This window comes from Chrysemys picta, chromosome 19 (assembly GCF_011386835.1).
Source record: "Chrysemys picta bellii isolate R12L10 chromosome 19, ASM1138683v2, whole genome shotgun sequence".
Lineage (NCBI taxonomy): Eukaryota > Metazoa > Chordata > Testudines > Emydidae > Chrysemys > Chrysemys picta.
The window spans coordinates 6,251,826-6,279,095 of NC_088809.1; the positions used below are offsets into that span (position 1 = coordinate 6,251,826).

Sequence of the window (27,270 nt, forward strand, 5' to 3'; positions counted from 1 at the left end):
GACTTTCAATACTGACTATATCCTACAAGGGTATAAACAACAAGGGTTCACATTGAGAGGGTCTGCAGTGACACAGCATACAGGCACCTCATTCCTGCTGCCTTCTTGTTTTCCAGAATCTAAGATTTAATTTTTTTTTTTAAGTAAGTCTCTAACTCTTACAGTTGTTGAGACAGCCTCAGACATTTCAGCTGAGGGTAACTGATGCAGTAACTTCTATCTGTGTTTGCAGAACCGGAAACAATAGTTCTGAATGGGGAGACCAAGCTATCTAGGTACATATATAGGCTGGATCACCACAGTATCTGATTTCAGTGTGGTAGCCGTGTTAGTCTGTATCAGCAAAAACAATGAGGAGTCCTTGTGGCACTTTAGAGACTAACAAATTTATTTGGGCATAAGCTTTCGTGGGCTGATGAAGTGGGTTCTAGCCCACAAAAGCTTATGCCTAAATACATTTGTTAGTCTCTAAGGTGCCACAAGGACTCCTCGTTGTTTTCACAGTATCTGAGCACCACACAAATCTTAAATGGATTCTATCTTCACAACTCCCCAGGGATGTACAGAAGTATCGTACAGATGAGAATTTAAGGCACAGGATGCAGGAACGGCATGTCTATATGATGGAGTTAGTGTACAGCAAGCTGGGGTGAAATTTACAGCACTACAGTGTGCTCAGAACAGCAGTAGATCAACACATACTCGGGGATGTTGAGCGCTCAGCAGCAGGGTCCACACAGACAGGGTACGTCTACACTACCCGCCAGGTCGGGGGGTAGTGATCGATCTATCGGGGATCGATTTATCGTGTCTAGTGTAGACGCAATAAAATCGATCCCCGATCGCTCTGCCGTCAACACCGGAACTCCACCATGGCGAGAGGCGGAAGCGGAGTTGACGGGGGAGCGGTGGCCGTCAATCCCGTGCTGCGAGGACGCGAAGTAAGTGATTCTAAGTCAATCTAAGATATGTCGACTTCAACTATGCTATTCTTGTAGCTGAAGTTGCATATCTGAGATCAATTCCCCCCCTCAGTGTAGACCAGGCCTTAGTGAGCAGCACTGTGCAGCACTTCTGATTTATACCCCGGCTTGCTGTGCACCAACTCCTTGTACAGACAAGGCCTCAGGAAGCCAGAAACTGGACTGAAGTCTCTTAAATCCCCCAGTCCAATGCCCTCTCCTAGACCATCCTTCTTCCTACATTCCCCATTAATCTTGTTGGGTGTAACTTGAATGGCCAATGATAATACTTGAGATATCAACATTGTTATCATGTTAACTGTTGAAAGCATGTGAGAAAGGAGGGGGAGGATCACAGTATGAAGATCTGAACAATTTACTGTGACAGCTGATTTTGGCAACAAGACTGGGTGAATTTGGGAAATACCACTACTTTCCACCTGCACCCCTCCATATCAAGAAGAAGCCAAACCCAAGAAGCCTAGCAGAGCCGAGCAGGACATTTGAGTCTCCCCCTGCAAGACGGAGCCAAGCTCAAAAATCCTAGCAGGGCACATAGTCTCTCCTCCTGGCCTTCCCCGCGGTAAGGCTAACAGAGCCCATCGGTGTATTTGGACCGCACTGAAGGGTAGCTAAGCCCAAGGAGCTCAGAGAGCATACACGATTATATTTTGAATATCCCACAATCTGCTGTGAGTCGCATCTCGTGTGGGAGGACCGTATGTGGGCTGACCTTGGAAGAATACTTTTTTTTTTGGCCAAGCTAATCTCTGCAATTAACACAGCAACAGACATTGGGGTTGTTTGTTGTTGATTTTTATTTTTGGGGGGATTGGGTTTTTCTGTTGTTGTCTTTTTTTTAAAATACAGGATTTTGATATTGCCTCTGCTGGTTCTGGTCAAAACCAGGAAGTGCAGAGGCGGTGGGGAAAATGAAAAGAATATCAATCCAACTTTTTGAACCTGATTCAAGTTCATTCAGACTGGGTCACCTAATCATAATATTTAAGCACATTTATGTTTCAAATTATTCTGCCTAAATCTCATTTTAATTCTCATATACTGAAAAAATACGATAGAGAGTTTAAAAAAAAAAACATAAAAAATATCTGTGATCCCACCACAAGAGAGGAAACAAAAGGCTTTGATCCTGCAAAAACTCATGCTTGTATGTAATTTTATTCCCATGAGTAGTCTCAAGATAGGTACATTCATAAATCTTTGCAAGACCAGAGGCCTATGTACCTCAAATGAACTGTGGAACTAAATTACTAAGAAAGGGCATCTTCCAGTCAGACATAGATAATTCTGAATTTTGACTTAACTGAAAACTTTTTTTTTTTAAAGATTACATTTGAATGTACCTCTACCAAATTTCACAATAACTTCCAATGAAAAAAATTAAAGCAGCTTTTTCTCCAAACTATACTTCTAAAAGATTAACAACTCCACATGGGAATCCTTAATGAGAATGCAAACATGCACACACGGACACAGGGGGAAGAAAGCCCTTCATCAGCTGGCTAAAGCAGGTTCTTTTCCAAAGTTAAGTGTAATGTTTATGTTACACTAATTGTTTGAAGATGGTTACCCCTCCTTTTTGGAAAAATGGGTTGAGCTCCTTTTTTGCTTTGTTAAGAAAAATAAAAAGCTTTTAAAAATATTGTTAAATAAATATATATACAAATGAAATAAATAGCTCTACCACATTAGAAACTAAAACTGATTAACCTGAATAAACAAAAAGTGTGGGAAGAAGGGCCAGCGACAGTAGTGCACAGCAATGCATCAGATTCCTGGTAAAGGAAGACAATTTCAAATGAGACTACGCCAAATAAAAACGGCAAAACTCTACTGGGAAAATATTTGTCATTGTTGTTCACTTCTCTTAAGAATCCATCCAAACTAGAGGCAGCCACAACAATTTGTACTGAACTGAAACTTCAGGTTCCTTTTATAAAAATCAAATGAATGAGTTCTCATTTTCAACATTTTGATTATAGTATCGTTGTTATTGCTATGACAGGTTTGGCTGGGGTGGCAATTTTATTCCAAGGGCTCCATCTCACTCTGAATGAAAAAAGGAGCAAACCTTGTAAGACCTTATTTTCAGGCCTGTTGTATATTCCTGGGGTGAAAATTGCCTTCTGGGCTGAAATTTCTCATATTTGTTCACAGTTCAAAAGCGGAACTGCCTTTCTGTAAAATTTAGCACAATAAATGGGATATCCTAATATTTTTTAAACATACTAAGACACAAAGCTAAGGCACAGCTGATGTTGCCTTATTAGAAAGACACTTACGTGATTTTAATGGGCTTTGAATCTGACCGTAAGGATACGTCTACACTGCAAATAATACCCCTCAGTAGAGCCCAGGTCAACTAACTCAGGCTTGTGGGGCTCATGCCACGGGACTAAAAATAGCAGTGTAGACGTTTCTGCTTGGGCTGGAGCCCAGCAAAGGGGGGTGGCCTCAGCACCCAGGCTCAGGAACGTCTACACTACTATTTTTAGCCCTGCAGCACAAGCCTCATGAGCAGGTCAGCTGTCCTGAGCTCAGAGACATGCTGCCATGTTTGTTTGTTTGTTTTGCAGTGTAGATGTACTCTAGGGGATCAGGACAGACAGAGGTCTGCTCTTAGAGACGAAACTTGATACAACTAGGGTTCCGGGTACTTTGGGGAAGTATACTGAAGCCCCAACTTACTTCCTCCAGGCACAGGGATCGGTAGATACACAAAGGAAATGGGGTATATGTATTGTTTAGATAATCCTCAACACATCTGGGGATTGTGGCAAACTGCTCGGAAAGTGCAACTATTAAATCTTAATGTTTGCTTCTTTTTCCTCAATAAAAATAGAGCATGTAGCCTGGACCCTTTCTATAGATGAGGGATGGGATCAATGGGCCTCCTTGGCAGCTCCCTTAAGAGATAGGAGGGGGTGTAATGGGCTGCCCCTCCTCAAGTTAAAGAGTAGGAGTTCTGACGTCCTGGGAAAGATGTCATCTCAGAGTGAATATTCTAAACTGAGTGACATTCTGATTCAAATCTCTCTAGAATATTAAGATGAGCCTTTATGCATATTACCTATATCAGTGTATGAGTCTATTTGTCCACCCTTAGTAAATCATATCATCCAGGTTGTAAACATTATGCCCACTAGCAAGCATTTGCAAGAACATGCCCTAACCGATCAACAAAGCAGCATTGGATTTAGAGAAATCTGTTCATCTTGCTCACTATAGTAATACAAGGATGTTTTCTTGGGGACGGGGTAAATACCTTGACCAGCATCATGGAAAGACAAACAAATGATACTGCTATGAATAGGGGTACAAAAGCAGAAAACTAAAAAACACTACGTAAAGAGGCAAAATGATGAAGTTGAACCAATTTACAATGGGTAAAAACTAAACTAATTTTGACACTCTGATAATCACTGGTGTATATCAACACAAATTAGAACTTTTTATAGCTACACTACAGAAGGTGACCTTTAAGACCACTGGCCCTGATTCACAGCTAGTTTTAATTCCGGAAGAAAAGAAAAAAAGAAGAGCCTATTCTATAAGTGTATAAATACTATCATATTCAAGTAAGTGTGGTAGCTTCTAATGTGTGCCTTAAAATATCTGCATTTGAATTACAGGTTACAAATCAAACAGCCTCAAAAATTCTTGTAGGTTAAATGCAATTCATATGTGCAGTTAACCAAACAAAAGACTAGAGCACAGTAAAACACAATGCTTTTCTCACCATAAAACTGAAAATACTATGTTACTCACAAAGCCAGAGTTAGAACATATACATTCAAATCATGTACATGTTTCAAATGATAGGATTGTCTTAGCAATCACAGGCGCCAGTGTGATATTGTTGCTGGACTGTTTTAATATCTAGGGAACTGTAAAACCCACCAATACACCGCCTCATTGGTTAGACTTTGGCTACTTTACACCCACTCCAAGAGAAACACTCCCATGCTCTGAATTAAAATTATGTTACAAACAAGGAGAATTTTCAAATATTCCATTGGTTCTGAAACATTTTAATACAGCACCTTAGCACATATGCTAATAAAGTACTCATAAGGATGCACCACACATGATTTACTGCTAAAAATGTGTGATATTTGTTTTACTACACTGCAATTTAACAATAAAATTGTTGTCAGCTGACAATATCATGCTAATTCAGAGACCACAGAACATCTCTATTCACAATAATTGGATCCACAAACTTGTTTTGCAGGCTGAATATAACATCTTTACCGTTCTTTGATGAATTCAGTACAAAAATACACATAAAGAGCTAAATACATTATAGGATGTACATGTAAATGTAAGGTATATGCTTTTTTTTGTTGTTTATACATCTAAAAGACTTTCAGTTGGGTTCTTCTAATTTTATTTTCTAAGAAATTTCTTTATGAAACACTCCTTATAAAAAGTTTTCATTGTCTTGCTTAGAGTCAATTCCATTTTTAATTTTTAAAAATGTTTAGTTCTAATATAAAAAGTATGCTTTGTAAAGATGAACTAAATATAAGAAGGGTATGGAATCATAAAAATATAGGGATTGGAAGGGACCTCGAGAGGTATATATGGTGCGCTACATTTTCCAAAATCACTAGTGATTTTCAGTGTCCTGATTTTTGGGTGCCCAACCTGTGATACCTTAAAGAAACCTAAGTTTTAGAGGGAAGATGCACAGCACTAAAAATCAGGACCCTTTACATTGTCTCAATTTGGGCATCTAAAAATTAAGGCACAGAAATTTCTAGTCATCTTTAAAAATTAAGACCACTCCATCCTTTCTTCTCACTTTTCCCATTGGCTAAATATTCCCATTGTAAGCAGTTACCTATCTCAGCAATTACAATTTTCCAGCACAGTAGTAAAAAGAGTCTCAGCCAGTATATAGATGATGCACACTCTTAACACTATGTTGTTTGGAATTCCATTCTCCAGGGTTTTTTAAATCTTCTGGGGACAGCTAGTATGGATAAACTGAACATGTCAAGTACCTAAGTTAAGATTCCTAATTCAGCTAATGGCACCAAAACCTTTGGATGAGCAAAACCTCCTGACTGTAACATGCATCTATAGCTATGGTACCATTAAATGCTTCCAGCTTCTACCAGGAGAGAAGGGAAGAGAAGTAAAAGCCAAGAGTAAGCACGGAGCCCATGAAATAAAATTGTCTAAGTAACAATAACCGTGGTACTACTGTGATCCTAGCTTTCCGTGCAAGGGCCACAAAGGTATTGCCTGCAAGTCCATGCTGTGAGTGATTGTATTAGCAGGTGTGACATTTATTTCCTATTTGTGGTGCGGTTTTTCAAACCGATTTAATTTAAAAAAAATTTTTTTCAATAGTTACATAGGGCTAGAAAGGTGGGGATCCCCTGAGAGTAGTGCCTGTTGTAGAGGACTCAGGAGCAGTGTACTGCATGTTCTACTAGAGTGATCCTAACCAGGAGTATCATGACAAGAGTGGCTGTGAAAAAAATTAAAATTAGGAAATGAAATAAACTTCATTCAGCTTTTTAAAGGTTTATTTTATTCTTAAGTTGTCTCATCCAAACCCGTTCAGATTCACCTATCTTTATGCATAGCATTATGTCAATCTAGAACACTGATTTTTCCCCCCCACAACTTCTCTTACATTTCTTGGGCCTTTCCCACCAAAACATAGCAAACCGACAATTGCTTCAAAGGCATTAAACAAATGTTTAATATGCAACATGAGGAAAGGCTAAATGCAACCATTGCAATCTGGACTCTGGAGGTGATGACATATCTGAGCAAATCTGACACCAGTTCACTGTATAGAGCAAAAATGCCTTATTGTCATGGTTAAACTCTGTGCTCTTATCCCTTCTTGTGGCTATAACGTAAGGAAGGCTCCTTCCTTGCTGAAACCAACATGAAACTCAAGTGCCAACATACAGAAAATGTATAACGTGTTCTATCTGGAGATAAGTCTTTAGTTAATATTTTTAACCTACTTTGGCTTCGGTCTCTCCCCTGTGAAGTGTATACAGATGATGTACAGCACTTTGTGATGATGACCAAGGATGTGTCAGTACTTGGAAAACATGGAAATCATGGCCTAGGGTGTCAGTAGTGACCAGTAGCATTCCTGAGTAAAGAAAAGAAAAGCACAAGGGATTAATCACTGCAGAGAAAGAAGTTTAAGGATGTGGGTCTAAAATATCTATCACATCTTTCACTTTGTTTTCTGGACACACACACACACACACATAAATGGTATGAAAAAAATTATTTCATTCTAAAGGGATTAATTTCATGCAAATGTTTTAATTAAAAGCAGAAGTTCATTAGAAATCAGACAACTGTAATATTGTTGACCTAAGCTGTACAGTCAATTAACTATAAGACACTCACATTGAAAGTTAATATCTCCCATAATCACTATGAAGTACCAAAGTTATGGCAAACTGCAGTTTACCTCCCTATAGCTCTCAATTGGGCATGTAAACATTTACTCTCAGCCAATATAATGAAGATTGATGTTTCCAACACAATTCCCTTCTTTCATGCAAGTGAAAACACTATTAAACATAAACTAAAGATAGCCCCTCCCCAAAATTATTCAAAGGGAGCCTCTCTCTCATAAAGCTGTATCACAGAAACTGTCTGATTTATTGCATGAAAAGCTAGCAAATAAGAGCCTGAGTTTGCAAGTTAAATATTAAGTGTTACCTTTGCAGAAAACAGGCACTAACGTACGTTGCTGAAATTATTCAATTAGACTGAAGATCAGTAGAATGATAGTAAGTTGTAAATACTATTTATTTTTTCCTCCCTCTACATGTCAGTCCATAATCCAGTTTTTGGACATTTACAACCACATATTTTAGGTCAGCTTGTCATGAGAGTACAATTGTTTATACTAAAACGGAGAGCTTTTTGCTTATATAAAAGTGCTGCCTTATGGCAGAACTTGAGAAGACTGTATAAGAAATACCTGACATTCATTCTCCTCTACAGTAAATCTGTATTATCTTGCTTATCAAAGTAATGTAATAAATTATCACTTATAGTGAGACTGATGTTTAAAGAAGTTTAAAGTGGAAACCAGTTTACTTGAACAGTTTTTTAACAGACAGAATATCTTTAAAATTATTTAAAAGACACTTTAAAGTATCTACAGAAAGAGGAATTTTACACATTTCATGGTGAGTGCATAACTGGAAAAAGTGATGGATAGTTAAGGTTGAGTTTTTCCACTTAAAGCAGAATTGAAATCTCTTACTATTTCAGTGATTAAATTTTAGCCTCCAAATTTAGCACAATTACTGTTCAAAAGGACAAGTGCATTACCTGTGATGAAATATTATTGACTTGCCCCAAGAAAATAATTTAAAATTCTTTGTATAAATGTGGCCCTATGTTTCTCTCTCGCCCCCCTTCTCTCTGTAGCTAAACAAGCATATTCACAAGCTCAAAACCTCTAATATATACACATCATCACATCGCTGATACAGGCCACTTTTAAAAAATTTACTGTTGAACAGAAAAAATTTATGACCCTTAATCATACCTCAATTGAGAGGAAAGATGGCCCCAGAGGTCAGGGAACTAACTGGGATTAGGATGACTTGGGTTCAACTCCCTGCTCTACCACAGGCTTCTGGCATGACCTCAAGTTATGCAAGTCCTCAGTTCTCCATCTGTAAAATGGGGATAATTCCCTACCTCACAGGCGTTGTGAGGCACTCAGATACCATGGTAATTCAGACTGTATAAGCATCTTAAATAAATAGAATTGCAGAGATCCAAGATGTGTTTGGCAGACAAAATACCTGTCAGTCTCTGCCTCGGTTTGTCCACTGTAACTGTTGGGCTGGGACAGAGAGAGGAAACTACCCTCAGTGCATGCATCCAATCCCTCAAAAATCATACACAAACGCACAATCTTACCTTCAGGAAGATTCTATCCAACAGACACACTTTCAACTGATTCTGAGTGTTGGAAATGAAAGAGTTTGTTGTGGAGCTGAGGAATCTATGAGGGTATTTGGGTATTATCTTTGTGAGGTAAGGCATTTGAGTTGAGGTTGGTCTGCATGTTAATATTGGATTAACTGAAAATTTCCTTGGTTTGCAGAGACTAAGTTGATAGGAAATATAGTTAAAGTTGCTCAAATGCAAGTTGGCTAGTCTTTAGTGTGGGATAATACATAGTTTACATTAACTCTATTCTGTAAAAGCAGAAGACCTATTTCCTTTTTAGTAAAGTGTGTTATCCCCAATAATAAATACCATCTTCCATGGAGAAAATGTTATGATCTAGATATAAATAGTGTTTCCTGTGTTGGTAGCAGGCTGCCCCAACTAAATGAGTGGGAACATTACGAGACCTGATTCCACTCCAAACACATTCCCAACTCATCCATTTCATCCTCATCCATAACAATTTTACATTTAACAACAAACACTTTGTCCAAACCCGGGGAACAGCCATGGGCACTAGGATGGCTCTCCAATATGCTAACTTCTACATGAGTCACCTCGAGAATGCATTCTTCCAGAAATTCTTCAATGATATGTTCATCCTCTAGACAGACCTAAGTTTAAAGTGGACATCAATTTACTTGAACTGTTTTTAATAGATACAATATCTTAAAAGTTATTTAAAAGTCACTTTAATGTATCTACAGATTTCCACACAACTTCAACAACCACCACACATCCATCAAACTCTGTCTAAAACACTCCCACGCTAGCAACAACTTCTTGGATACCATAATTAGCTTCAGTAATGGAAACCCAACAAACAGCTATATACAAGAAACCCACAGATCACAACATTTACCTCCACAGATCCAGCAATCACTCCAGACACACCAAAAATGTGCTATCTACAGCCAGGTACTCATACCACAGAATTTACTCCAAAAAGAAAGCATGGGAGACAAACCTAAGCACATTTAAAATTCCCTTCACTAAACAAGGACACTCCACCAGAGAAGTTGATTGCATCATGGAAAATGCCATGCAACTACCAGCTTCAATACAGTAAAAAAACCCCTCCAACTGCACTCCTCCTAGTTGTCACAAACTACCCCACACTAGAACCAAGATGGGGTATCACCAAATAGTTACAACCCACATTTGATGAGGACTACATCTTGAAAGAAATCTTTCCTGAACCCCCTCTTCTGGCCTTCAAACAACCCTCCAACATCATCAAACTCATCATCAAAAACAAGCTTCCCACAAACCAGGACACATCAACTCAAAGTGGCACCAAACCCTGCCACAACTATGATACAAAACCTGCAGACATATCTCCACGGCCACGATGATCAATACCCCCCACAACACACCTTTTAAGATTCATGGGTCCTACAGATGCCTATCACATGTGGTGTATCTCATCCAATGCATCAAATACCCCAGGAACAACTATGTGGGGGTATTTGATTCAAATTAACTCACAGAAAAATTTAAAAAAGACAAAAACAGCGTATCATCCATTTGCAAAACTTTTCACAAAGCGATCACTCCATATCTGACCTCCCAGTACTCATCCTCAAAGGAAACCTGCACAACATATTCAAAAGGCAACCCTGGGAACTTAACTTCATACATCTGTTACACACTAAAAAACATGGACTCAGAGACACTGGTTTTATGGCTCATTTGTAACACACCCCACTGCCTGCTAACTCTTCATTTCCCACTTCATTTTAAGTAGTCTCCTACAGCATGTGTAAACCCCTTATGCTTTACAATCTAACCCTCAATTGTCCACTTGACTTTAAATGGTCTCCCACAACGTCTGAACACCTTATGCTTAACAACCTGTCCCAACCTGTATTTGGCTCAGACACTCTCGTTTCCTTCCCCAAATCTAAAGAGCTCTGAAGTTTGAAAGCTTGTACTTTCCACCAATAGAAGTTGTTCAATAAAATATACGGCCTCACCTACCTGATCTTTCTCTCTTCCTGGAACCAACACAGCTACAACAACGTTGCAAATAGCTTACACGCTAGCAGCTTCAGATAACTCCACCCCTTCACTGAGGAAACACTTGGAATTATTCAATAGCAGAATTGGGATTCAGGTTAGGGAATCGTTACTGGTGCCATTCCCAAAGCAGACTTTTCGAACTACACACATGCATGCACACACTCAATCCATGCATTCACACCCTAATAGAACAACACAGACATCTTTCTGTAAAATAAATACATAAAAATAGAAGACAAAGTAAGAGGGGGAAAAATAAGATACCTAAGAGAAAAGAGGTTTGAAATTTTACTTTATGGTCTTGCGATCTTTGTCTCAGACATTGCAGGATGGTGACTGCAGTTATTAGAACCAGCCAATGGAGTAGCTTGGTCACAGAGCTTGCTGCCAGCCAGCTAGTGTCTCTCAGACAGTAGCAAACCAGCAGGCTAGCATAGCCAATGACCAAAGTCTTCACCTCTTCCCCATGTGGGCGGCCTATCCAAGGGAACTAAGGGGGATGCTTGCTTCAGAGGTTGTTGGTGGACCAAGAGAGTTTTGTCTTGACCCTCACTCCCACTTACATACTCTGCCTTACAACATCGCCTTCATGGTCTGGGGGCCAGTTAGGTGGTCCATACACTTTGGGTACAGTCATCACAGCCCAATCCTTGTCAAGATGGACAGGCTTTGGCCTGAGATCTCTCCAAAAAGTCCTGCTCAGGAAGACTATTGTCTGGAAAGATCACTGTTGCAACCTCATGCCATATGATCACTCAGAATAGAAATTAGGAGTTGCAAGGCCTTCTATCTGGGGTAAATAGCCACAGGGTCCACTCTTGGCATCACTACCTGTTATAGGCTTAAGATGGCTAGTCAGCAACCTCGTCAGGAGCTCATACATCCACTTACATTTTCTCAATACAATGGAAATGAATATAACTAGCCCAGGACAGACTGTCATCCTTGCATTAAAGCAAGAGAATTGAGGAAGCCAATGTGACACCTCAACTGAGTATAAAATGATGATTTATAACCACTAACTTTTGCATTACAGGCAAAGAACTGCTTTTATAATGTTATCAATATCAATTCCATTCATAACAAAACAATTAAAGTTTATGCTGATCCAAAATTCTCATTTGGGCTAGTTGTCTCACAAAGGTCTAATCCTAATCTCTAATCCCTATCTGCCTGTATAGGAATTCATCAGAAACTCATTTTGAAAACCATTGTAAAGGAATGTAGGGTGTGCTCTGAGGGTGTTATCTGTGCATTCTTTTAATGTTATGTGTAGTATTTGAATTAATTACACAGTGAAATGTGCTTGGATATCTGGAATTATAATCAGATCCATATGGTGTAATTAATTTTTTTTCCTACACTGTTTTTCTCCTTTTATTGTCTTTTAATTTTTTTTATGTACTTGCTGAAAGAGTAAAGAAGAGAAAGATAATACAGCATTTGTGGGAAGAAAGGAGTTAGCCTCCATGTTTCCATTTTAAAGCAATCTGATTTGGCAGTTTGCTTGTCCAACGTAGAATTCTGCTGTGTATCACCATATGGAGCAAATGCATATTATTAGGGGATACAAATCTTAGCTGTATTAGTAACTTTTTTCAGGAGGTGAAAAAATTACTTTCATAATGCCGACATTTGCATTTGATATACAAGTATATGCTTGTCTAATTCCCAGTAATGTGCTGGTCTCAGGCACACTACCACAGAGATGCTAGTCCAAAGTACATTTTTATAAGACAATTAGTATTTTAAAATATCTTCCTTATTGCTACTCAAACAATAAATCACTGAGGTTTGGAATGTTTGCTTTTTTTTGCTGCACACGTGCATGTATATGTGGTATTTTTCTTCTCTCTTTACTTCATAGCAAGGAGTTACAGTTTTCAATTACCACAGCTCTACTATTTAGTTTCTCACTCTAGCTCCCTGCAACAAAAGTACATTGTGTAATTCCATAACACCATAGTGGAAATGATCCCAACAGAGAAACAGATTAACTTGAATCTTAATGATTACTTTCATTTTTCAAATGCAGGCAATTTTAAATTCAGTTTTCTCTTTCAATAGCTTTCTCAAAGACTGTGTTTAGATGGAAATATAGGTTAGCACTGTCATAAATTAATTCCAAAAATGTATTCTCTTATTATGTATTTTGTATGAAAAATCACAGATGAAAAGTGAATAATTCTCCAGGATTTCCTGCTTGTTTTTCAAACTGGCATTAATCCCTGTTTAGTAGATAACATCTGAAAACAATTCAAATTCTTGCATACACATAAACCAGTGAGAATCTGTGTGTAAACCAGATATTACTTTATATGCATCTCATTGCAAACATTTTGATTTTCTTATCCACAACGTGAAGGAAGCAGCTAAATTAAATTAATGACTGTTTTACTGTGTGGTTTTTCAAATCCACAGAAAAGATTAAAAAATTCAGTTTAGATATCCTACATGCACACAAAAAAAGGTACTATATCTTTGTTTTAGCTAACAGATACATTTGCTTTAATTTACAACTTCCTATTTTTCATGCATACTCTTTGGGAAACAATAAACTTCTTTCAGGAAAAAGTTTAAAAAATACATACATAAAAGGAAAAACTGGTACAGATGTAGACTGTGGCTTAAGAGCTATTTATGCAGTATCAGAAGACTAAACCAGACTCTGGCCTGGCCATAAACTAAACCCACGCCCTAAATGAGGTGCCAAGCCACAAAAAGCATTTGCGTCAACTGGGAATACAAGGAAAAGAAGGACTTCTAATTATAGGGCCTGGAAGCGGAAGCCTAGAGTGATTAGGAGTTTAGGCGCTGCTGTATGTTTATCTGGGAGCTTCCTCTCTCTCTCACACAGCCTGGGTTTGATAGATGAGGGTTGGTCTAGAGGGTGGGATTGAAGTTGCTGATGGTACACAGAGTTCTCCAAAATCCAAGGAGACGAAGACTGAATATTAAGTCTTCTGTGGCCTTATAGGAACATAAGTCTTTTCAACTAAGCATCAGCTGGTTAGCCCAAAGAACAAAATTAAAGAGCAGCAAATCTCAGTTGGGTACTTCGTATAAAATCTAGGAAACCTGAGTAATTTAAGCATCTCCACCACATCCTATTTTTAACACCTATCTAATTGCATCATTGTTTATGATGTTCATATAAATGAGATAAAAACAATTTCACCTTGGGTTAAGTTTCAGGAGTCAATTCACTTTAAATAATGGCGTCTTTGAATGTAACCAGAAGTCTCCCCCCTTAAACAATATCATTCTGTAATTATATATTGAAGAACGCAACACACTCAAGGCCACCTGGAGCTGTTTTTAAAAACATTGAGGACCCAATTTTCAAGAAGTCAGGCACACAACTGAACAAATAAAATGTGCATTCTACAACAGGCTTAAATTTAAGCATGCAATTTAGCTATCTGCATGCACAGAAGTTGCTGAGACTTTTTGTTTTGACTTGTGGAACAAACTATTATCCACCTTTATTTTGAAGTTAGGTGTAAAAGCAGAAGACCTGTTTTATTAGTCTAGCCTTGGAAAATAACAGAACCAGTTCAGTTTCAGATGGCACTGAGAAACGACTCTTCAGGCAGCCAATGATTTAGTAGGGTTCTAAAATATTTTGTCTTCCACTATAGCTACAGAAGTCCCATAGGCTCTAATTCACCAAGGAACTGAAGCAGATGAGGAATGAGACACTACCATTTGAAGAAGAACCAGAACTTCTGTCTCATAGCAGCCTGGTGAATCTGAGTTACCTCCAATCAGTAGCAGAGTTGTATATGTTTTGTGTTGTCAGGAGTTTTCAATGTACTTCACAGACTGCCTGGATTCTGTGACTTCAGAGAAGTCAATGGAGCTACATTGATTTACAACAGCTGAGGATCTGGCCCATATTAATTTTACTCTTGAATTTACTATTCTCTCAATATTAGATACAGACATTATAAGTATAGAATTATTAACTACTTCACTAAAGTGGGTCCAGTTTTGGCATGAACTGTAACTTGGCTGCTTCTATCCTAGTGCTCCCCAAAACCTACAATGGGAGCCACGTATCCATGTTTCAATGTAGGCCCAATGGATATGTGATCCATGGGTTTATGAATGTCTACGCCATGACCCATCAACAGACCCTATTCATATCCACTCTTCTTTCAGATTATTCACACTCCTGGAATATGCAGTATGGGCTGTGTAATGGGGCTGATACTAGCCAGAACACAATGAAACATTAATGCTGCTTCTGAAGTCCATGTGTGTGTCCATACATGGGACATTTGCCATAGTTCTAGAATTTGGTCCTATACCCAAATTGGAACTATTAAGTAATCAGATCTGATTTTTTTATGCGAACCTATATTACCAAAATTGATCATACTGGTAAACAAAACACTTTAAAACATCAAAAGCTTCTATGTAATCATGAGAGATGATTACACCCTGTGATCCGATTAATACAAATCTCATATCAAAGCTGGACAATTTGAAATAAACATTAGGCTAATTTATCTTGATTAACACATGGTTCAAGTTATGCTTTATGTATTAGAACACTATTCAACATTTTCCTCAAACTACCAACTGTGATCCACAGTTGATGGCCCAGTAAATTTTAAATCTTGATCAGGATGGTTTGCTCCCTCCTAAACTGAAGAACACACAATAAGGACAGCTGAGCAAATGAGGGCAAGGAATCAAGGGAACTTACTGTTCTTTTAACCCTGCCCACAGTTCCCCCCAAAAAGGATCACAAATCCATGGTCACTACCACTGAGGTAGCATTCTGGGTTTTTGCTATTTGCAAAAGATTACAGCCAACAATATGCAAACTGTTTTTTAACTGATGAAACATTAGGTATATTATGTTCTTCTCCGTTTACTGGAATAACGTCAAGATAAATGTTGGAGAGGGTGAAATACTGGCCCAGCTGAAGTCAACGTTAGTTCTGCCATTTACTTCAATGAAGCCAGGATTTCAGCTACGGTATACAGTTGTCCATTTCTTAGAGTCATAAGTATTTTTATCCTATCCTCCCAGTATACATTTCCAATGAAAAATATCTGCTGTGCCAATGTCTCCTCTCCGATTTTACTAATTTTTAACAAATCTTAGAATTCATCAGCAAGCTACTGCATTTCAAAACTGAGGCCAATTACTTCTAATATGTACATAAACAGAAATGTATTTACACATATAAACACAAATCTTTAAGGTTCTCAATGTTTTAATTAAAATACTTTTTTTTAACCTTTTGCAAATTTCATAGATTTAAAACAAATCAAAATCATTTTGGTATTTTTGTAATAAGTGATTTGAGCACCATCCAGAAGAAAAATCACACATATATATTTGCATTATTTGAAATATATATAATATATATACACACACATAACAGTAGAAGAAAAAGCATGAAAATAAAAGGTATTTCAAATAATGCAAGTATAGACCCAAGTGCACTACATTAAAATACTTAAAGAAATGAAAAACAAATAACCCTAAAGCTTCCCTTTTCCTTAAGAGTATGGATGCTAATTCCAATTTCTAGTTCATGAACAGGAGAGTACATGAATACTGACATTGTTTTATACAAAACGCAAGGACTGAGAGCACACACTGAACAACATGGGAAGGTATTGGGCCAGCCTCATCAAGGCCTTATGTCAAGACAGAGTTTAAAAGCAGTAGTGGAAAAACACAACGGGGATGTGGGTACAAACAGTTCTTACAGTGAGTGCCACTGTCTGGCAGCAGCAAAACATGTGTGATCACAAGGGAAATAAGTGGTTACCCTTCCATCAGTACAGTAAAATATGCTTATTTGGTATCTTGTTTTGGGTCAGAACATTGGTTGGGTAATAAGGAACATTTTGCAGTGCATTTCCAAACTTTACTCCACTACCCCCATCCCGCAAATCTTCAGTCCATTCTAACTTGGATGAAGGTGTTGCAGAGACAGGCAATACATGCACTTAGGTACTGGTAGCACTGACCAATAAACTATGGTATGGACCTGGATAGCTTCTGATTTTGAAGAGAAGTTCCTTAAGTGGGGAGTTCTGGGAAATGTTCCAGTCTGGCTTTGATAGTAGGTTCAACACTCAGGTGAAAAGGGAGACATGAAGCCAGATGGTTAAGAAGGTAAAGGAAGGATGGATTTAGTCTATTTGTAAAAAGAACAGGAGTACTTGTGGCACCTTAGAGACTAACAAATTTATTAGAGCATAAGCTTTCGTGGACTACAGCCCACTTCTTCGGATGCATATAGAATGGAACATATATTGAGATATCTCCTCAATATATGTTCCATTCTATATTCATCCGAAGAAGTGGGCTGTAGTCCACGAAAGCTTATGCTCTAATAAATTATATATGTTCCATTCTATATTCATCCGAAGTGGGCTGTAGTCCACGAAAGCTTATGCTCTAATAAATTTGTTAGTCTCTAAGGTGCCACAAGTACTCCTGTTCTTTTTGCGGATACAGATTAACACGGCTGCTACTCTGAAATTAGTCTATTTGTAGTAATGCTTAGTAATATTTCTGAAATTTGGGGTGGGGTGGGGGGAAATCAAACATATCAAAGATCATATTCCTGGGCCTCTTCTTCCACCAAAATGACGTGAAGTTGTACAGCATACAATTACAAGGCTTCAGATGTTTCTTTTCTTCAATTCAAGAACGTCTTGAGACACTTTCAGCATTAAACCCAGAGAGAATGCAGACTGAATTTACTAGTAAGTCTATTTTGAAGTAACACATCTATGTCATAGCTACTTGTGATGTGTTAATTCTTTAAAGAGCAATTAAATGAGCCTAGCATTTCCTCTTTTTAGTTACAGTATCTCCTACAATCCCCGCCAGACAAGTGCTAGGTGCAGTGTAATTCTTTTTATTAAATGAAAAATCATCACTTACCTTCGGGGAGTCAAAGCGGGGTGGGGGTGGGAAATAAATGTATTCAAAGATGGGTGGGGGTGTTGCAATTTCACAGTTACCTACTCCACGTACTATATTCTCATTGGTGTCAAGCTAGTTAATCACCATGAAGAGGCAATTAATTTGCCATCATTCAAACCACAGCTCCTGTGCCACAGTAGAGTAGACATTTGCGGGGGGGGGGGGGGGGGTTAAGCCTTGTTGTTTACTACAACTTCGTTGCTGTTGTTGTTAAAAAAAGAAGTTCCCCAGTTAACAGTTTCTCCTAATAAGTTAATCAAAAAGCACTGCTAGCTGCCCAGATATCTCCTGCATTATTTCCCACCTCTAGCCCCTACATGTACAGTACATGTCAAAAGAAAAGGCACCTGCACAACTTTTTGCAAGTAGTGTATACCGTATATCATAACATGAGACGAATTTTAATAGCGTTGTCTTCAGAGGCAACAACTAAAGCTGAAATACAAAGTCAGAGTAAAGAGCGGAAAAGCAAAGAATGATTCTAGTTTTAAATAATTGGGGATTGGTCTATGCTAGATAACATGGCATCTATGCGTTGAGATTCCAAGGTGAAGATTCATCATGCAAATTTGTGAAGGAAGTTCCCTTCATTATAAAATCCAAACAACAAAAAAGTAGCTGGCTGCATTCATATCAGAGCTGAAATAAGTTAGCACTTATTTAGCACTTTTCATTTTAAAAGAGATGTCCAAACATTAGCTGATCAATTTGTTTAATAAAACTCAGATTTTACACACTCGGCGGACAAAGGAAAAAAAAAAAAACCTCAGTTAATCTGTGAGGCATTATCAATGCTTCCCAACAATCAAACAAGGTACTTTTCTGCCCACTTGCTCTGATCAATGGGGGAAAACTTCTGCCGAGAAATTCCAATTTAAACTTCTCTAACTATTAACCCAAGACCACCATCACATTTCAATATACAGCATTTAAGTAACCAGAGGAATTTCAGGTCCGTTAGCGGTGCAGTCAGGCATTCAAAGGGGTACACAGTTTAATCTGTTTTACTGCAGGCCTAACATTAATTTTCCTGTTATTAATGGATGGAAAAGCTCTTTCCTAGCCAAGGAGGGGTAATTATTTAAAATTTAGATGTGTTGCACTTCACAGCTCTCAGCTGCTCAGCTGGCAGAAGTAACACCCTTGGAAAGCAGATCAATTATTTACTAAATTAAAGAGAGAAAACAGATATTTATAAAACATCAGCTTTTTTTAAAAAAGTGCGTTGAAGTTTATGATTTTAATTTCCGATCTGAAAAAGTTTTTCTTAATGCCTATGTTTGAATAATTAATACCATCTTTTTTAAAGTGTAAGAATGAAATAACTTTGGAGTGTCATCTGTTGGTTGAAGCAGTGGACTAGGAATCGGGAATCCTGGATTCTATTCTTCTCTGCCACTGACTCATTGTGTGACCTTGAGCAAGTCACAATCTCTCTGTCTCAGTTTATCTATCTGTAAAATTGGCATTTCACTCCCCTGCAAGTTCAAAGTTCCTTCAGCCCTCTCTCTCTTCCAATCAGTCGCTCTTCCGAACCCACTACAGACTTCTGCTCTTTTATCAAATCAAAATTAATCTCACCCCTCAGTATACCTTTGTTTTCATTTCCATCTACTCCTCCTGTTGCTCCCAATGATATTCAAATGACCTTTTTTTCCTGCTCCCCTTTTCTCCTCTTTGCGTTGTTGGCTTCATGATTTTATTCATTCATGTAGCTCCTACACATGGAACACGCTCCCACTTCCTGCTCACCAAGTACCCCCCTTTCTCCTCCTTCAAACCGATTTTTTCCAGGAAGCCCTGCTAACATTTTCTCCTCACTAACAATCTTTCTGCATCTCTTACCTTAACTGCTGTCTTGTGTCCTGTCTTACACTATAAGCTAACTAGGGTAGGTGAGGGATAGCTCAGTGGTTTTAGGGTAGGAATGTGTCCCATTCTAACCTTGCAAAGTTGCTGTGAAAATTTACACTTTTATACACAATAATTATAAATACAGATGAATGCAAAAATATATATAATTCACAATTCAGTGCTAGTGGCAAGTTGAAACAATACTGCAACAATAATATTTAGCTTCATGATCACATTTCCAACTCTTGGTTAAGCCTTTGTGTTGAAAATTCATTGTTCACATTTCCAACTCTTGGTTAAGCCTTTATGTTGAAAATTCATTGTTAAATGTTGCTTCTGTTGCAGCCACCAAAATAGGTAAGTAGCCATTATAGAATCCTGTAGCCAGCATGTATCCCTACAGTAGATGTACAAAGGCTGGAAGGAAAGACTTCTAGGGAAAAGCATCCCCCAACCTGCCCTTGAGGAGGAGATCATGAAGTGTTTGCAACAATATGGTTTTCAGAGACTATAGGCCCCAATTACTTCTTTAATAAACCTGCGTTTAAGTGTCTCCTGTAAAAAGAATCCAGATATAAGATAATTTCCTCATCTTCCTTGGCTACCCACAGTCACCTGTTGGATTTTTTGTAGTGCAAATGTTAGCAAAGGGGACACCTTTCATTTTTAACCTATTCCTATCTCTAATGCTGCTTATGGATAGGACTGTTTGAAAGCTGCTCATGCCTAGGAATCAGCGCACACACACACATTGCCTTGCATGTTTTCAGCTGCAGGAAACAAATGAAAGCCTCACTGTTCTCCAGTAGATTCCAGTTACACATCCATGGTATTCCCAAGCTTGCCAGGTCAGGAACTGAGGGCAATAGCAAAAATCTTAAACTAGGATGCCCTGTGTGATGTTGCAATAATATTGCAACACAGCAATGTACGATGCTTCTATGGCTTAAAAAAAAAACTGATTCAGGGCCAGAATGTCGCCCAGATGCTGCTTGGATGTTCAAAAGAAAGAAAGAGGGGAGGGAATAAGGAGCTCCCCATTAGTCTCTCTTGGGCAGCAGCCAGGTAGAACTGCAATCCCTGTCCTCTCTGGAGTGTAGGAAATGCTCCATCTGTGCACCACAGGAGAACAGACATCACAAAAGGGATTGTGGCCAATTCTGTTCCTGGTGTGCAAACTACCACGGCTAGTGAAGAGGAGACAGGACTGGGAGCAGGTTCTATTCCCAGCTTTGCCATTGTGTCTCTGTGTGAAATTGGGGAAGTCACCGAGGCCTAAGCTTCCAAAACTATCCATTAATTTTGAATGCCCACGTTGAGATTCCTACTGCAGGGCATGATTTTCATAGAATCATAGAAATATAGGGATGGAAGGGAAGAGACCTCAAGAGTTCATCTAGTCCAGTCCCTCATGCTGAGGCAAGACGAAGTATACCTAAGCCCATCCCTGACAGGTGTTTGTCTAACTTCTTCTTAAAAACCTCCAAAGGCAGCGATCGCACATATCGCAGAGATGATGAGCACCAGCTGTTCCCACTAAAGACAACTAGAGCTGTAGCTGTCTCAGCACCTCCTAAAATCAAGTTGGGCACCTAAAAACCGAGGCACCCAAAATTAGTGGACACTTCTTAAAAAGTAGGCTAACTTCTACAGGCCTCAGTAAAGTGGGGATAATGATACATACCTTCCTTTGAAATGGACTTGAGATCTGTGCATGAAGAGTGTTATAATAATTAAGAAAATGTTTAGCTCACAAAGTGTTCCTCTGTGTATAAATTAGAAGGGGCAAATTTGTGTTATTCTGAGGTGTTAGTATAAACAAATTAGGGAAAGCATTAGAGCGTTTTGGGTGGCTAAAATGCCTGATTAATATAATTTGCCCACATAGAAAGGAGCCAGGCCTTGTCCAGCCGTGTGAGCCAGCAATGCTTCTGCAGTGGTGGAAGATTAGCCACTCTTAGTGGCAAAAAAGAATACACGAGTCAAAAGATGTACACCTGCGTTGTTGGTAGCCACAATGGACAGCTGGCATCCCCTACTGTAGAGTCATTAGGAATGTTGCCAGCTTGCTTTAAGGAGGAAAAAAAAATCTCAGGTTTCTGTGATGGTTGTTGAGAGACAAGCGTCCCAGTAACCTGGCACCAACACTGTCTACTGCCTGGAAAAGTGCTACTCCTGAGTTCAATTGGGGGTAGGGGAGTTTACTTTAGACACTGAAGTTATTCACCCTAAGTCCCAGTTACAATCCCGCTTCGTGAGTCTAATTGCCAGAAAGAGCAACTGTATCACTATTTTTATAAACTGCACCCTTTTCCTGCCTGCACCACCCTCAACTCCACCCCAACCCGACTAAGAGAATTTACACCACTGACACACTTACAAATTAATTCCACCAGCAGCCTTCAAATGACTTTTCCACCTCTTTTACCTGGTCAGATTCAGCCTTCCCTTCTGCCAGAATCAGCCAGGGCCCATAACAGCCAGAAACTGCAAGGAGGAGCCAGCATAGCCTGAAAAATGGGCAGTACCACTTTGGCCAGCGTGTATCCATTGTCTCGGGTGATTCTGTGCACTCCTCTAACAGCCTCCACCAGTGGGGCGCCTAAAGAATCTCCACCACAAACTAAAACTGTGCTTCTCTTACGGGAACCTCAAGGGAGAGCAAGTGGTGTATAATACACCATCTTTTGCCAGTCCAGGGGAAGCTAGCAGCCTACTGCATCTACTGTAAGGGTAGAGGAGAAAAAACCCTTGGACACCTAGGTGTTGCATAAATGAACATACAACATTCATTCTTTGAATTTCATGGAATGAAATCAGAGTAGGGACAACAAAATGAACGTAAATTATTTTAAAAATGCTGTTCACAAGTTAGATGCCATTATGCAACTAAAACGTAGTCTACAGACTATATCTGGCTATTGTGCACACATCCTGGGAACACTTGCTAAAAAGCAGGATGAATGCTTCGGATGATCAATAATTATGGCCTAAAGTAAATTTTGGTTTCAGAAAATGAAATATCTAAATTGACTTTAAAATATTTTCCCCCAGATACAAAAAGACAACGCCATTGGCCCTGATCATACATTTTTTTACCTAAAAACTTTAACATTAGGAAAAAAGTCTTGTAAGAGTCTCAGTGAACGAATCTCCAAGTCTAATATTTATTTTGTCAAGGCAGCCAACTAAAACGGAGGCTGGCAAAATTATATTACCATCAAATATTTTATTTCTAGTTAAAGAAGGCTTGGCTTTATCAAAATCTTCATTTACAAATGATATGTGAAGGATCAGAGATTAACATTGCTCAACTGTCATTAGCCCAAGGAGTCCAGTTTAGCTTCCCTAAAGAGAGTTGCAATCCAAAATGCTAAAAGACAGCTTTTGGTGTGGGCATTCTACCATAGCACTTGTAGCAAACTCTGAAACAAAGCGAAACATCCATTTATGTGCTTCAAAATTCTTAAAAATCCTAATTTAAGATTCTAAAATGCACCAATAAAGATTAACAGAAGCCATAATCTGTTTTCACCAGCTGCTGTGTGCAACAGAGAATACAAACATTTTCCTACTGAGAAATGTGTTTCCCCTTTCCAAATGACAATTTTCTAATGAACTCCGTTTCATGTCAGGAGTGCTTTCTACAAAAAACAGATATTGCTATGTTCACTGTAGTTTCACATTCAAAAACTAAATACACAGAACGGGAGGACAAGTTTATTGGTTATATCCAGGCCTATTAATACCATTTACCTTAGCAAGAAGATGACCAGCTGTTCAAGGTACAAAGGATGATACAACTGCTTCCTGTCACATTTAACAGCCCAGTTTCATTTACAGTATAAATACTGGGCAACAAATGAAAGAACAGCCTTCAGCTTATATTATTATTATTTATATAAACACTTAATCGATATGATTTTCAAGCTCCAAATACGATTCTTGTTTTCATCCACTCCAAAAATACTACTAAAAGATTCATTAACATATATGGGTTCCCCTTTTGAATTAAAAATTAATATGACCCTTTCAGCAGCACTGTTTATAAAATGTAATTAATAGGATTATTCCTATAAACATATCCATCCATCTACAATAGAGAGGAAAATTAGCTAATTTCGCACAAACTTTGGCTGACATAATTTAGAAATCTATTTTATTTATAATTTAGATCTGCCGGGATTGGGATTTCAAAACATTTCTCTTATGTTTGTCTCAGGAACTGAACTACATACAGCTTTATAAAACTTGCCGAGCAGTGGATTACAATGTATTTGGCAACTAATACACAGCTTTATCACAAGCAAAAATTCTAAAATTTGCTTTTAATTGTGGTAAATTGAAGACGATGTACTAAAATAATAAGATGGTCTAATGCTCAAAGCCCATGTACTTTAATATTACTCTTAAAAGCACGTATAACAATTTCTGAATTCTAAATAAACATGCATAATTTACATCCAAGTTGGTTTTAATTATCATAGTTCATAAAAGGCCTTTATACTTAAGAGCTGTCAAAATGAACTGAGGAATTTTGTAGGTTTAACATGCTAAAATCCATAAAGAATCTTCCCTTTGTGGCCCCCTCAAAATTCCTTTAAGCATGCCCAGTTCATTAATGGAACTGAAAAGTACAGATTCCATGATGCTTATCAGTTGCGTGATTTACAGGCATTATACTTTGAAAAGTCTCACCAATCGTGACTCTGTTTAAAGCCTGAAGGGACTACCTCACACCACCCATATCGAGTCTTGTCCAGATCACAGTACTAAGCCATCATGCTCCTTGCCAACATCATAAATACTGCCATTAAAATATTTGTTTTAATTCCGACCTCAGAGTCACAGCTAATAAACAAGAAAGGCAATGAGAAATTGAAAAACAAACTAAATGCAGCTGTTGGACTGGACGTTTCACAACTGTGTTTAACTGCATCCTTTAATTTCACTTCTATGAATAGAAACCATACAGCACAGATTGCATGCCAGCTAGTCAACCAAGCAGTATTTTCTCTCCAGTTCATTTTGCAGTGTTAGTCCGTCATGTGAATTTTACTATATTTTTAACTTTTCCCTGGAGATTATTCTCTTTCTGGTCTGCAACACAATGTTGAACTATTTGCTGGCTGTTTCTCATTTTACTATGTACTAGCAATGGATGTCATTTGCATAATTTTTCTATGATCTTTCAGTCTTACTCTCATGAAAAGGTGCACACATTTTTTTCCAAACATTCATGTGTAAAACACATCTTGATACATATACTCTGCTGTTTTACAAAGAATGCTTCATAAGATACACAGAATTAGGTATACGTAAGGAGGAAAGTGGCCTGCTTATATTATTTTACAGACTTCCCCAAACTTATTGCAATACATTTTAACAAGTATTATTGTTCTTAATGGGTCTATTATATAACCTATGAAAATAGCTTGCCAGAATGCGCATGTTACTAAAGGGTAAGTAGTTACAGCATTAGGACCCTAAACGATCTTGAAAGAAATCCATTCAGAAATGTTGCACAGAGATGCGGCCGGGGAGTGTGGGGGAACTTAGCCAAGCATTGAAGGTTTGAAGCAGTTTAAAAATCAGATGGTGATAAAGTTAGGAAAAAGCCATAAAACTTGCATTTAGAACCTATTTTAAGAAATTTCCTTGGTGCAAATGACAATATTATTATTTTGAGTAAGATAAAACAATGCAAGTTTTACAGATTTAGAAAACCCATAACAATCGTATTTCCCATTTACAGGTCAGAGCACTTCCCAGATTTGGTGGATGAAAGGATGAGGAGTGCCAACCTATAAGCTATATACCAACTTCTTGACACTGAGTACTGACACAGAGATCACTGCCCTCCAAATTTCAACACTGGTTTTTACTGTATGCTCGTTAAACTTGAAAACCACTTCTCTTTTACACATACTGAAGTCTTAGGTCTGGGCCAGTAGTCTAATCACATGAAAACAGTTGTGGCAGAGTGAATGCTTTAGACCTGAAGTCATATTGCTGGGTGAGGGGGGCATCAGAAGGGGAGTAAAAAGTTTTCAGTCAGATATAGGAATTGCCATAACAGATCAGACTAGCGGTCCACCTATCCCAGTATCCTGTCTCTGACCATGGCAAATAATATGTCTGTATGGCAAGATGGAACAAACAGAATTAGCTTTACTAGGCTATTGCTGACATTAAATTGGGTGACTTTTTTCCTATGTAAATTGTAACAATGTATCTAATAATGCAACTTCATGAATAAGAGGGACATTTGCCTGGCTCCTACAGTCTCCAGTTTAGACAATCTCTAGTTTAGTCTAGTCCAGATTATCATGGAACAATCGATTCTATTTGGCAACATGTAATCCTTTTTTCCCCCCTCTCCGTTTTAAACATTACACACAATTACAATTCCTGGCAGACTATCATCAGCACACTAAAATCTTGGAGGCTTTTTTGTAAACATCTTAAATTAAATAACCGCCTATGGTGTATTCCTTCCGTTTGTGACCTCCCAAAATTTAGTCCAGGGCGCCTTGATACAGAGTTTACTTAATGAGCTCTTGTCAATTTACATTATGTAGCAAACATTTTTTCCCATGGTACTGTAATAACCATGACATTTTGTAAACTGTTTGTACCTGTTTAAATATTTCATTATAAAAGATAGTTTAAAGCTTAATCCCTGCTAACAAAAACTTATTGCACAATATCACATTGCATGAAATTCACAGAAGAAAAATCCTGCAGTAAAAAAAGACTTGTGAGAATTTGTATCCTAACTACATATGAAAGTTCCCAAATGCTGCCAACACTGCAATACTGCGTTTACACAACACAATAGAGAAGTAAATCGCTGGCTGTGCGCAACCAAAATTTCCACATAAGTATTCATCTCTTTATAGTCTAAGCAAAGAAAGGCCCAAATCATTGGTACAATCACTGATGGAGACTTGTGCGTGATATGAAAGTCTAGTTAATGCTGACTCTGATCCTAACCTGATGGCCTAGGGCCATTGTTTATGCACAGAATGGGAGACCACAGACAGATCACCAATTTGTCACAGTCTTCAAAAAAGAAGTCACAGGTAGATGATAAAGGCATCCTAGATTACACTGATGGGACCATGTACACATAAGCGATATTGACTGTACAGCGTCTACAACCTCATAAGGGAGAGGCTCTCTTAAGGAGCGCAAGTATTAGACATATAAAGGGGACTGTTACCTGACATCACCACACAATTTATTCACAGGTTGAAATGTTCCAATAATTAAGTTGCAGCTGGAGGTCTTTAATTCAGACAGAGACTTGAACTGGGGGGTAAAAAGTATACTCTTCCAAGCTCTTTCCGTAAGAGATGCGCTTGTGCAGATTCTCAAAATATGATCATACGTGAGCTCTCTGGTCTCAACACACATCTCCCTTACTGGTGTCTGAATACGTCCGTAGGGCTCATTGGTCTTGGCTTGCCCTTGGTGAGC

The 27,270-nt window shown here is 38.4% G+C and overlaps 1 protein-coding gene across 19 annotated transcripts in view; it reads right to left on the reverse strand.

The window, feature by feature from the left end:
* BCAS3 (BCAS3 microtubule associated cell migration factor) overlaps window positions 1-27,270 on the reverse strand; it is a 488,284-nt gene that overhangs the window by 332,311 nt on the left and 128,703 nt on the right. For all 19 annotated transcript variants that reach the window (XR_010593801.1, XR_010593802.1, XM_065573036.1 and 16 more), the window contains one exon: window positions 6,977-7,110. Coding sequence is in view for 17 of the 19 variants with exons in the window: in XM_065573036.1 (XP_065429108.1) it covers window positions 6,977-7,110 (134 nt within the window). In the remaining 2 variants the exon portion in view is untranslated. The remainder of the gene's footprint in view (window positions 1-6,976; window positions 7,111-27,270) is intronic.